Below are 12,664 nucleotides of genomic sequence, written 5' to 3'. Positions count from 1 at the left end.
TTAATCTTGTAATGCAGCCACAGAATTGGTAGTGGCACCGTGAAATCACCACCCATTTCCTGTGCAAGGGCTGCAGACCTATTTGTGGGAAAAATCATTCATGCTAACTCAAGATGAGCCCTGTTTCCACCTTATAAAGAGAAATATCCCAGCTCTTTTTGTTTTGATTTGCTTTTATCGACGTTAAGTCAAGGGTTATATTAGCCAAAGGCCATTATGAGGCTGTGTTGAGAAACCAGGGTCACTGAAACCTCCCTTTCGGTCAGCGCAGGCCCATTAAATGGAGAGAGGCTGGGCCTGCCCTAAGCACCAGCCCGCCGTGGGTCTGCATGGAAGGAGGTCCTGGAAGAGAAGATTCTAGGCCGTGAGGGCCAAAGGGACCAGATGCAGGCCTCGTGTCTTACAGGGGAAGGGATGGGGGCCCGAAGAGGCTAACTGACTTGCTTTCTGGAAGCAGGAGTTCCCACCTCCAGCTGGAGAAGTGCTGGTTACTGTCTCCCGTCTCACGCGGTTAGTCCTTGTGAAGCAGCTCAGAAGTGGCTGAGCACATCCATGCCACACACCCCTGTGACGCCTGCCGCCCCGCATGGAATGCTGATTCTCCGACGGCGATGGGCAGGCCGTGGTAACCGACGCAGAGCAGGCTCTGTGCCTTTTGCCCCTGCTGCGGGGCTTGTGTGGTCCTGGGCCCCGCTGGCCACGTGGCCTCCGCTCGTCTACCAACCTTACAGGTTTTTTAGACGAAATTCAGGGGCAGTAGGGAAAGAGTTAATTCTGCCTGCTCATTCTGTAGTCGTCTTCCGGATTCACTGTTATCTGTTACCAAGCCATCCCTTATTATAAACATTGATTGCACCAAGAAGTAAAAAATATTACTGACTGTTTGCAATTCTTTATGAAATTAAAACTGTTGGGCTCAGTTATATCCAGCACAGGACTGACAGAAGTGCAGCCTATGAATTGTAAATATCTAAGCCATCTCTATTTTTTTCCAGGATTTATTTTAACCAGGAAAATTTTCTTCTTTCAGCTTTGTCTTAACTTTCACAAATAAAGTGGTTGTTGCCCACCAGCAACATCTAAGCTGCATAGTAGTGATTACCTTTTGGGGCGTCCCTGGCAGCCTAGTGGGTAAGACTGCGCGCTTCCAATGCAGGGGCCCCGGGTTCGATCCCTGGTCAGGGAGCTAGATGCCGCATGCCGCAACTAAGACGCAGTGCGGCCAAAATAAATATTAAATATATATTTTTAAATTACCTTTTAATTCATGTGTTGACTCAAACTTCAATAAGAAAACAAGCTGTAACCTATCTCAGAAAGATGACTGTGAATTTAACCTGCTGATTTTATTTTGTCTGGCAATTTCTGGCTCACACCTTTTCATAAAACGTCCTTATTTAAACATTTTCATTTTCGAAGACTGGGCAGTTTCCTTGTAGGTGTGAAAATGTTTTAAAGACTCCTTAAAGTCTGTTTACAATTTAAAATCTTTTCAAAATGTAGGATTCAAGGGGCTTCCCTGGTGGCGCAGTGGTTGAGAGTCCGCCTGCCGATGCAGGGGACGCGGGTTCGTGCCCCGGTCCGGGAAGATCCCACATGCCGCGGAGCGGCTGGGCCCGTGAGCCATGGCCGCTGAGCCTGCGCGTCCAGAGCCTGTGCTCCGCAACGGGAGAGGCCACAACAGTGAGAGGCCCACGTACCGCAAAAAGAAAAAAAAAATAAATAAATATGTAGGATTCTGACTTTGGTCTGAGATGACAACATTTTGCCACTGCTTAGATGTGCCAGGAGGCTGCGTGTCCTTGGCCATGAGGTGGCATTTTAGTGGTGGGGCTCTGTATGTTCTGAGGGTCCTTGTCTCAGGACCCTAGTGTGGCAGCCAGTGTTACTGTCTCACAATTATTAATCACACCAGCCATCACTTAAAACTTCTTGTTAATCTTCCCACTTACAGAAGCTCTTACCCGGGGCTCAGCTGTAAGTCCTCATAAAGTCCAGGTTGAACATTTCCTATGTGATATATATATTCTTTTTCATATTCTTTTCCATACGGTTTGTCACAGAATATTGAATAGAGTTTCCTGTGCTCTACAGTAGGACCTTGTTGTTTACCCATCCTACACATATGTATAATAGTTTGTGTCTGCTAATCCCAAACTCCCATTCCTTCCGCCTGCAACCATCCCCCCGCCCATCAACCACAGTCTGTTCTCTATGTCTGTGCGTCTGTTTCTGTTTCATAGATATGTTCATTTGTGTCATATTTTAGATTCCGCTTATAAATGATATCATATGGCGTTTGTCTTTCTCTTTCTGACTTACTGGTACTTCACTTAGTATGATAAACTCTAGGCCCATCCACATTGCTACAAATGGCATGATTTCATTCTTTTTGATGGCTGAGTAATATTCCATTGTGTGTGTGTGTGTGTGTGTGTGCGTGCACACACACACATACATACACACCACATCTTCTTTATCCATTCATCTGTTGATGGACATTTAGATTGTTTTCCTGTCTGGGCTATTGTAAATATTAGTGCTGCTATGATCATAGGGGTGCGTGTATCTTTTTGAATTATAGTTTTGTCTGGGTATATGCCCAGGAATGGGACTGCTGGGTCATATGGTAATGCTGTTTTTAGTTTTCTGAGGAACCTCCGTACTGTCCTCCACAGTGGCTGCACCCATTCACATTCCCCCGAGAGTGGTTCTTTTAGGGACTTTGGTGTTGATAGAAGGCCCCTAACTTCAGCTTGGAGACCGGCCTGTTGTCTGTTTGCGTGGAAATGCTTACATGTTGTCTGTTGGGTTCACCAGAGCGAGGACCATAGGATTATCCTGTTTGGGGATCCAAAGCCTGCTCTAGAAAGACATCTGCAGCAAAACCCACTATCGCCCTGGATTTATGACAGTGGAACAGAAATCAGATGGAATCAGGTTGCGCAGATTTTTGGACTGCTGTGTTGTTTATGAATAAAATACTCTGGAGCGGCCTCAGCTAATGAAATGCTTGTCCTTCTGAAGGAAATACGAAACACAGAGCTGTCAGGGCTGCACAGAAGGGTCCTTTATAGGTGGCCCTGCTCCCCCTCTGGGCTGCAGAGAGGCATCAGTTTTCATACTTGAAGGAGGAAAGGAACGTTTTCTTCCTCTCCATTCTCAAATCCTCACACCCTCTACTCTCCTTATCCTCAGACACGAGTCTTTCAAGCCGTTTTCCACACACCCAGCATAGCAGTGGTGCTCTCGCAGAGCTCTGGAGCAAGGTGCTTTATGCAGCATGTAGGAACGCCATCGGGGGAAACGCAGGGAAGGGAATCAGCCATCCTCTGAGAAGTCAGAAGCTCGCACGTCCCCTGGACCTCATCTGGGCAGGCATCGTTTGCCTTGGGCGCTCCTTAGGCAGAAGAGAAAGGATCCCCTTAGAGGCTGGTCTCGTGGAGAACGATTCCGAGTCAAATCAGGGCTCAGGGGAAGGAAGATGCTTGGTATGACAAGCCCTTGGTCGTGTCTGCGGTGGTGGGATTGGGGGCGTCTTGGTGGCCTGGCGTGAGTCACCCTGCCCTGGGAGCATCTTAGGAGTAGGGGTTGGATGCTGTCAGGGAACGTGTGGGTGGGAGATTGGTTTCTGGGTCTTTGAGGTCACTGGAAAGCAACTTGAACTTCCAGGGAAGCCTGGAACGAATCTTATATCCCAAGGGTTTATGGTTTATTCCATTTCTTAGAGAGACTCAGGGATTTTCAAATAAGAAATTAAATCACCCCATGGAAAACTGTGCCAGTGAGCTTCTGTTAAACCCTCCAGTTGAGAGTCATCAGTGTATTAATGTATTAACCAGTTTGCAGTGTGGGTCTTCCCTGCTGCATTGAAATGGATTTCTTATTTTATTAGGGACATGCGTTTCCTGTCTCAGCACGGAAACGAGGCCCAACGGGAGCCCTGGTCTCCTCCAGTGCTTCTGTTCTCGGGGGCTGTGCTTCCTTTTTCCCATTGTTGTTTCCCTTTATATTTTGGGATTCTGAATGCTTTAAAAATAAATGCTATTTCACTTTTCTGTTGCTAAAAAGAATATTAAAAAAAACTTCTTGTGAACTTTAAGGTTTCAAACAAACATCTCAATCCCGGAGATAATATGTAATTTTTAAAAAGTCACCTGCGATTTCAGGGTCCTTTTTTTAACCCTTAAATATAATTTCGGGAGGTTTGTTTGGAACCTGTATTCGTGGCCACTGGATCCAAACGGGATTGCGGGGGAAGGAGAGACCGTAACGGTCTAATCGTGGCCACGTGCTGTGCTTCTGCGTGAGAATTTGGAGGAAGAAATGAGCCCGTAGCTCTGCTCGGGAGTGAGCCCAGGAGCCAGAGGGGGGCTGGGTTAGTGTGCGTGAAGACGAGCGCCCTTGTCTAGCGAGGGGCGCTGGGAGCCGATTGCGAAAGACCCTGAGGAAGGACACAGCTGTGGAGACGGGGGGCCTCAGCAGGAGCGACGCTGGCCCTTCCCTGGTCCTTAGCCAGGTTCTCCTGCTGCCAGGATGGGGGCCCAGGACGTGGGGCTTTATGGTCTCAGTTCAAGTCCATTGAGAGATCTCTTGGTTTACCATAGACCCCTTGTTGTGTTCCTTTGATTCTTTTGTTTTTTGCTGAGAGACAGTGAATTCAGGATTCTTTTAGAGCCCTGCAGCATTTCTGCTATATATGAGTCATCATACTGCATGGATACATTTTTTTCCTCTTGCATTCTCACGTGCTATAGCGTGAACCACATGAAATTGCTACTCAGCCACTTCTGACCGACAAAATGACAATTCCAGGAGGTTCAGTGTGATATAAATTGGCCTGGGATCGAAACTAACCGGCAGTACCTTTTAGCGGGTTTTACCTGCTTCAGAGTTAATGGCTTGCTTTGAATGCCGATAGCTCATAACTTGTGGCTCGATGGCTTGATGAGGCCTTTTCGGGCCCCGTGCTATTTCAGGCTCACCTGTGGTCCCAACAGAGGCTGCGGGACCCAGGCAATGGGGTACCAGCAGCTTTGCTCCTTGATCACACCCCCAAAGGCCGTAGGAGGGCTTCCACTGTGGGGATTGGGCCCTTTGCTAGCAGAGGGGTTACATCATCTCTTCCAGTGGAGGGGAAGGACTTCCACTCTACCGGTGAGGAAACGCAGTGTTAGAGAGACTCAGAAAATCACCCAAGAAGGTGGAGGCCACCGTCAGCCCGTGGCTTCTGGCTCCCCGTGCCGAGTTCCCTGTGCTCCTCTGGGGTCCTGGACATTAGGACAGCTGGGGCCAGGTGGTAGAAGCAGGGCTCCCACAGTCCACGGTGTGAATCCCTGACATTGGAATTTTACATTGGCCGCATCTGCTTAGCAAAGTTTGGAAAGCGGAGGGAGTAAAGAGAGGGAGTAAAGAAATCCAGAGAGAGCTGGTTAGCGATGCAGACTCTGAAGTTCGGATAGGATGGGTCCTGGCTGACGTTCACCTGTTGCCAGCTTTGCCAGGTGTCCCAGGTGAGTCTGGGGCAGGATGGGGTGAGGAGTGTACCTGGGGGAACACAGCAGGTGAAGAGGGAGGGATTTGCTGGCCTGACCATTCACTAGGGACCGCTCCTCTCCAGCAGCACCGGGCAGCCCAGAGCAGTGAGAGCCTGTCCCCACGCTGCTGTGGCATCAAGTGAGCCTGGGTCACAGCAGTGCTCGGGATGGTCATCAGTATCACAAGCTCAGTCGTAAATGTCGCTGAGACTCTCTCTTCTGTTTTCTCTCTGCACTTCATTCATCGGGGCCTGTGCAGGGTTGATCCTCGTTGCATAGACAGTGGTAAAGTCATGCGTACTGAGGGCAGTTTTCCTTCTGAGGTGTTTGTTCGTTTGTTTGTAATTCCTGAAATCATTTGTCTCCAGACCAAATTCATTGTGATGGAAAAATGGCATTGTTTTGCCTGTATCGCAAAAGAGATTTGATTTGATTTTGTAAAGGAGACTTATGCTTTTTGTTCATTCTGATTTCTATGCTCCTGAAAAGTCTTTCACTCTCTTGTTCAGGGCAGGAATACAAGGAGAAAATAAAACACATCCCTTTTTATTAGGATTTTAGTCCCCCTACCAGATAGGCTGCTAAGATTGTCCTTCGTAGTCAATCATTTTCATCGAGGTGTCCTCTTACGCCGGTAGATTGCTGTTTATTCTCACATGTTGCTCTTATTTTTTTTTTTTTTTTGCGGTACGCGGGCCTCTCACTGCTGTGGCCTCTCCCGTTGTGGAGCACAGGCTGCGGACGCGCAGGCTCAGCGGCCATGGCTCACGGGCCCAGCCGCTCCGCGGCACGTGGGATCTTCCCGGACTGGGGCACGAAGCTGCGTCCCCTGCATCGGCAGGCGGACTCCCAACCACTGCGCCACCAGGGAAGCCCCATGTTGCTCATTTTTGACATGAAGTGCACAAGAAGGAAGTCCAACCACAGCTTTGATGCTTTTCTGAATGTCAGAGTGTAACTGCTTGGTCCAGGCTCAGCGGAAATGGACGTAATGAAGGGGTAATCTCCCTGGTAGATCTTAACGCAGGGTTCCTGGTTATTGCTGGAACCCAGAGGTTAATGTAGTCTGTAGCCATCTTCATGCCCTGCAATTAAATAAACTCCGAGGTATTGGAGGAAAATGCTGAAGGACAAGAAGTACTCTTTTTTTTTTTTTTTTTTTTTTTTGGGCTACGTTGCAAAATCCTATCAGTTCTAAGAGAGTGGAAGAGTTGGTGCTGTAATAATAGAAAATAATACAGTAGCACCAAGGGGAAAACGGGGGGCTTTCTACGCAGTGTAAAATTCATTATGATTTTGTCTATTCGCTGGACCATTTCTTCACCTGTGTTCCTAGCATTTAGGAATTAGGTGATTTGTCTGTGATCCCCCATGGGCAGCAAGTTGCTAATTAAGCAGCTGGGAATCAGGTCCCTGCCCTCCCCCCACCACCCCATTTGTTCTCTCTTTGGTCTGAGGGGGTTGTTAAAAAAGGGAGCAATTAGGGCTTTCGAGTGAGAGTGCCTATTGTGTGTGTAGTAAAATGAGGGCCTTACATTTCCTGGTTAAATGTGCGGTTCTGCATATGAATAATTTTGAAAACAGACCAGAGCTGAGTTCCTCAGTGTTCTTAGCAAGCGGAGACTGAAGGGAGTTTGTAGTCAGGATGAATTTTGAGAAAGTCCAGGCAAGGGAAAGGAGACAGTTCTCCTGGGAGTGAAAATAAAAATAAACAGCCGAGTAGCTTTGTCATTGGATTTGTGTTTTGTTTGTTTCTGCAGCTCCTGCCCCGATGGTCTTAGGCCTGTTCTCCTATCTGTCGGTGTCAGGAGCTGTTTGCATTCTTTGGGGTCCGGGGTCTTGTTCCTGTCACCGAGAGCAGCCAGGGTGGGGCTGAAGGTGGTCCTGGAAAGGGAGGTTCCAGAAAGAAGGCCTCGCTGCATCTTTGCTTTTCTCCAGTGGCTCAGAGAAGCAGCTTTGCTGCTGGGGAGAGAGGCTGTTCTCTGAAATAAGCCCGTGTCCTTTGTAACTGTGTCTCCTTCAAAAGAACCGGGAAGGGACTTTGCGATTCTTTGGGATTCACTTACGATGCTTTCCTGAGCCCCGTCAAGGGTTGATCTGTGAGTGTCCTCTGGAAGAGGGTTCAGGCTGTTTCAGGGACAGCAGGGTGCACGCCAGTGTGTTGGGGTGTATGGGGTGCAGTGAGGGGCCCCTAGGCCGGCCAGGATCGGGGGCCGCTGCAGGGTCCAGGCTCCTTCCTCTGCCGTGTGGCTTTTATTTCCAGCTCCAGGTTGTCTGTGCCCCTCCGTGGAAGGCTGTCTGCTTGCCCTCACCCTGCAGGTCAGCAGGCCCAGCTGGGCCAACCCTGCTCCTCAGTAGGACGAAACCAGATTGATGCGGGTGCAGGGGTGCCCGTGGGCATGGGAAACAAACAGCAGCCAGTGGGGACGAGGAAGGAGGTCTACTTGGAGGAGGCGGAACTGGCCCAAAGAAGGGTTTCTCCTGGTGTTTGTATAATCTCTGCTTTCCTCCTGCATCACGCTTTCAGATTTCCTAAGAAAGCCCGAGTCACACCCTCCGCTTGGAGTAAGAGGGGGTCTCCGGGATGCTAAGGAGAGCTGACCACACCCTGGTGGTCCAGGTGCACGGTGTGTGGTTCCATTTGTCAAGACGGCCTCTGGGTGGAGGCTGGTTGGAATCTGCAGGAGCCCAGCCCTCTGCCCAGGCTGCCCGCCGCTCTCAGGGCTCCCCCGGGCCGGGCGGCACCGGGAGCTGGCTCTCCAGCAGCGCTGTGTGTGTACACACGTTTATCACTCAGTGACCCGCCTGGTCAGCAGTGTTAGGACCAAGACAGGAATAAATACAGTGTGGTGTTGTGAATACATTCCGTCTCAACCGCCTTCCGCGCCTGCGCTTTACTGGCCACTGCAGGGTGGGGTCCGGGCTCCGCACTTTATAACATTGTGTGTCTGTGTGTATGTGCATGTATATTATACATGTGCGTGTATTTGTACATATACATATATATTAGTTTACATTTTTTGAGACCTTATTTTTTCAGAATAGTTTAGGTTTATGACAAAATCGAGAGGGAGGTGCAGAGATTCCCCTTATGCCCGTGCCCCACGTGCACAGCCTGCTCCGTCATCACTCACCAGAATCGTAAAGACAAAGAAACTGCTGAGGACGCCGTGAATGGATGACCCAGGTGGTTTGAATTGCATTTTTCTTGGGGCTCAGCACGAATTGTCCAAACCCCAAGCACCTGTGCCTTTGAAAGTGTAGGTCTGGCAGCTTCCTCTTTGCTCAGTATCATGAGTGTGCATTGTGGGCTTCCCTGGTGGTTCAGTGGTTGAGAGTCCGCCTGCCGATGCAGGGGTCACGGGTTCGAGCCCTGGTCCGGGAAGATCCCACATGCTGTGGAGCAACTAAGCCCGTGTGCCACAGTTAATGAGCCTGTGCTCTAGAGACGGCGAGCCACAACTACTGAGCCCGCGTGCTGCAACTACTGAAGCCTGTGCGCCTGGAGCCTGTGCTCCACAACAAGAGAAGCCACCGCAGCGAGAAGCCTGCGTGCCACAACTAGAGAAAGACTGTGCACAGCAACAAAGACCCAACGCAGCCAAAAATAAAAATAAAAAAATTTATTTTAAAAAGTGTGCGTTGTGTGGATACAGTGCATTTTCATGTCTGAGCTTCGCTGGACTTTATCTTAATATAGGGCTAAGCTAGGAAGGAATTCTACTGGCATCCACATTTAACTGTTTAGAATTCCCTTTCTTAAGTCCTAAAATAATATGCCATGCGTGTGACCTGTGGGCACACCAGTGAGACAGCAGGGGGTTGGTGTCTTTTCCTTTAATTTCATGTTTTGGTCGTCAACTCAGAATAACTAGGCCGAGAATTTCTGCTTAAAATTCCTAACAGGTCGTCGTCGTCGTCGTCCCCCGCCCCCCCCCCCCCCCCCCCCGAGTGCTGAGCAGTTTTGGTTTCCTGCTCCATCCTGATAACTTCCCCTTGTGTCCTTAGGCCCTGTCCCTGAGTCTGCTTTGGAGGCGAGGGTGGGGGGGTGGGGGTGGGGGGGAGGGGGGGTGGGGGGGAGGTCACTTTCTTTCTCCAACTGCCTTCAGATTTCTGTTCTGAAGAAGCTAATAGTTTGGGTTCTTCACTCCTGATAAAAGTTCCCTGTTACTTCAGGTTCCCTAATCTTGGTGTTCTTTGAGAATTTCTTTTCACTATTATGATTTAAATTGAAAAGATAAAATGTAACCTGAAGTGGAGCCATGTTAATGATAAGGAATGATTAACCAGCTTCTTTTCCTAAACGGTATTGGGTCATTACAGAGGACGCCCAGCATACTGGCCCCCAGTGACGACAGCTAAAGGGGCTTCAGTATCCCCGACAGGCTAAAAGCAGTCAGTCAGCGCTTACTGGGTGTGTTTTATTCAAAATTCAAGTCCAGTAGCGTTTCAAAAGCGCATGGGAATGTGTTTTCTTAAGATTATTCTACTCCAAGTGGGGGAATTGAGTGGAGCGCAGAATGGCCTCTTCTGGAATGAGACACATCTTCCGTGACTTTTGGTTCTAGCTGCTCTGAGAACACACGTGCACGTGCACACGCTTTCCCATACACGCGTTGCCATACACGCACACACGCACAGGCTGCTGGGTGTGTGCCCCCGACGCACGTGTGTTTATCCTTTAAGGATTGCTGCACCGTGGGACTTAAATAGCAGCCGGCTGGTCTGGTCGCCATGGTCCCCACCCTGCTCACCCCGTGATGAACTCTTCCAGAGGGGCTGCACTGTCATCCCTGTAACTCCCACTTAGGGAGTCCAGCCCACAGAAAGGTCCCGATCCATAGAGGACTAGCGTGAAGGAGTATCTGGTGTGTACGTCTTCTGCTGCATCTTTGTTATGTTTCATTTAGCCTCTTGGGAGGCAGCATTCAGTCCTGCCCGGGCAATGATGGAGGCGATGAACATTTTTAAAGTAAATCTTTAGAAACTGAAGATGTGTTTTTCTGGTTAAGTCAAGCATTAATTTTATTAATCTGGTCAGGTAGATCAGGCATTAATTTTACTAAGCTAGTTGCCACAAACAAATATATTCCATTCGAGGGAAGATACGTTTGCAAGTAAGAAGGCACCACACACATTGTTGCAGTGTTTATGTAATACGCGTCTTCCTTTAATGGAGCCCTGCTTAATTTATAATGAGTATGTAATACTTGTGATAAACATCTTTGGTGGTACGTGCTTAAATACCGGCCGTGCATTAGTGAATGGAGCTCATTTTAATTCCCACTTTGCTCTCTTTGTTTTCCTATTAAGGTTATTAGAAACTATATTATTGAATTTTTTTTTCATGCCAGATGGTAGAAAATGTGGAAGGTACCAAAAGGTGACAATGAAAAGAAAATCTCTTCATTACCTTGTCCCCAGGCCACCTGGTTCCCTAACCCTAGATCAGCAACTGTGAAGTTTTTTTATCCTTCCAGAAGTGTTCGCAGCATGGACAAGCTCGTGTGGGTATTTTACACACACACACACACACACACACACACACACACAACCCTATAGCTTTGGGATGGCTGCACTTTGGTACGTTGGGGTTTTAAACATTCTGTTGGCGACTTAGCCTTCATTACATGGATGTATCCAAATGTACGAAACCAGCCTTGGGTTGTTACAGGCACAGCAACAGCGCTCTCTCTCTCTTTTTTAATAACTTTATTTATTTATTTATTTATTTATTGGCTGTATTGGGTCTTCGTTGCTGTGCGCGGGCTTTCTCTAGTTGTGGCAAGTGGGTGCTACTCTTCATTGCGGTGCGGTGGCTTCGCTTGTTGCGGAGCACGGGTTCTAGGTGCATGGGCTTCAGTAGTTGTAGCTCGCGGCTCTAGAGCACAGGCTCAGTAGTTGTGGCGCACGGGCTCAGTAGTTGTGGCTTGCAGGCTCTAGAGCACAGGCTCAGTAGTTGTGGCTCACAGGCTTAGTTGCTCCGCAGCATGTGGGATCTTCCCGGACCAGGGGTTGAACCCGTGTCCCCTGCATTGGCAGGCGGATTCTTAACCACTGCGCCACCGGGGAAGTCCTCCCCCTTGACTTTCTGACACATCCCAAGGTGTTCTCACTGGACCTTCAGTGTCTAATATGTTTCTGAGGATCAAAACTCCAGCTTGAAAGTCTTCTTCTAAACCATAGTGTTGTATTGTAAACACTTGGATTTTCCAACCATCACCTACCATAACTTTATTGGGGGGATTTCAGGCAAGTGAGTATTTTAGTGAAAACCCAAAAGGCCCAAAGTTCACTGGCTACAGGGTCATTTCCAGGAAAGCCAGGAGCTTCCTTCGTCCTCACACTTGCCCACATTCGCGATAGGAAGGGTCTTAACACCCCTGGGCAGGGTGGACCCTACAGGGCTGGGGCAGGACTTCGGAGTTGTTGGAGCGTGTGTTACGTTTTAGGAGGCAGGACACGGATTGGAATCGGAACAGCCGTGTGAACCAGGCACATCTCAGCTTCTCTGGGTGGAAGTGATGCTAGGGGTGGGCTGGACCGTCTTCGGTGTCCTTCCCGTTTGAAAACTGGCACCTTGGGGGTATCTTGACCTTGCACTTCGGTAAGTCTCAGCATCTCACTTCCTTTTACCCTCCTGTTTTACAGATGCCTTTGTGAACAGCCAGGAATGGACGTTAAGTCGATCCGTCCCGGAGCTCAAAGTGGTGAGTGTTTGCTCTGGCCTTGGGCGTGGTCATTCCTCACCTGCAGGAGGGGGGCTTGGAGGGGGGCTCAGGAAGAGATGAGGTGTGACCTGTGAGTGCCCCAAGCCCGCATCCCGGTGGGCGTGAGGGTTCTCATTCCCTGGGGCCCAGAGGTGGGCCGTGTTCTGCTGCGTCCTGGGGAGGGGCCAGGTGAAGCTGAGGTTAGGGCTGGAGTCCTGAGGGCGCCCGTGACGGTCATGACAGACGGCCAGGCAGGTGGCCTTGTGTGCGGGGCTGGGTCCACCCACCACTGTCTCTCGTATCTGAGTGTGTGAGAGAGAGACTGTCCCACACACACACACACACACACGCGCGCGCACACACGCACACAGCTCATTAGTCCTTTGCAGGATGTCATGGACAGTCTCTGTAGCGAGG

General features: G+C 49.4%; 1 protein-coding gene across 12 annotated transcripts in view; it reads left to right on the top strand.

Moving 5' to 3' along the window:
- The window catches only part of AGAP1 (ArfGAP with GTPase domain, ankyrin repeat and PH domain 1), a 556,588-nt gene that overhangs the window by 173,944 nt on the left and 369,980 nt on the right, over nucleotides 1-12,664 (top strand). For all 12 annotated transcript variants that reach the window (XR_016394007.1, XM_089916180.1, XM_089916184.1 and 9 more), the window contains exon 2: nucleotides 12,189-12,247. Coding sequence is in view for 11 of the 12 variants with exons in the window: in XM_089916180.1 (XP_089772306.1) it covers nucleotides 12,189-12,247 (59 nt within the window). In the remaining variant the exon portion in view is untranslated. The remainder of the gene's footprint in view (nucleotides 1-12,188; nucleotides 12,248-12,664) is intronic.

Source organism: Delphinapterus leucas, chromosome 8 (genome assembly GCF_059928025.1).
Source record: "Delphinapterus leucas isolate spDelLeu-1000000601 "Yukka" chromosome 8, BTC_Dleu_Yukka2, whole genome shotgun sequence".
Lineage (NCBI taxonomy): Eukaryota > Metazoa > Chordata > Mammalia > Artiodactyla > Monodontidae > Delphinapterus > Delphinapterus leucas.
This window is presented reverse-complemented; position numbering and strand designations above follow the sequence as displayed.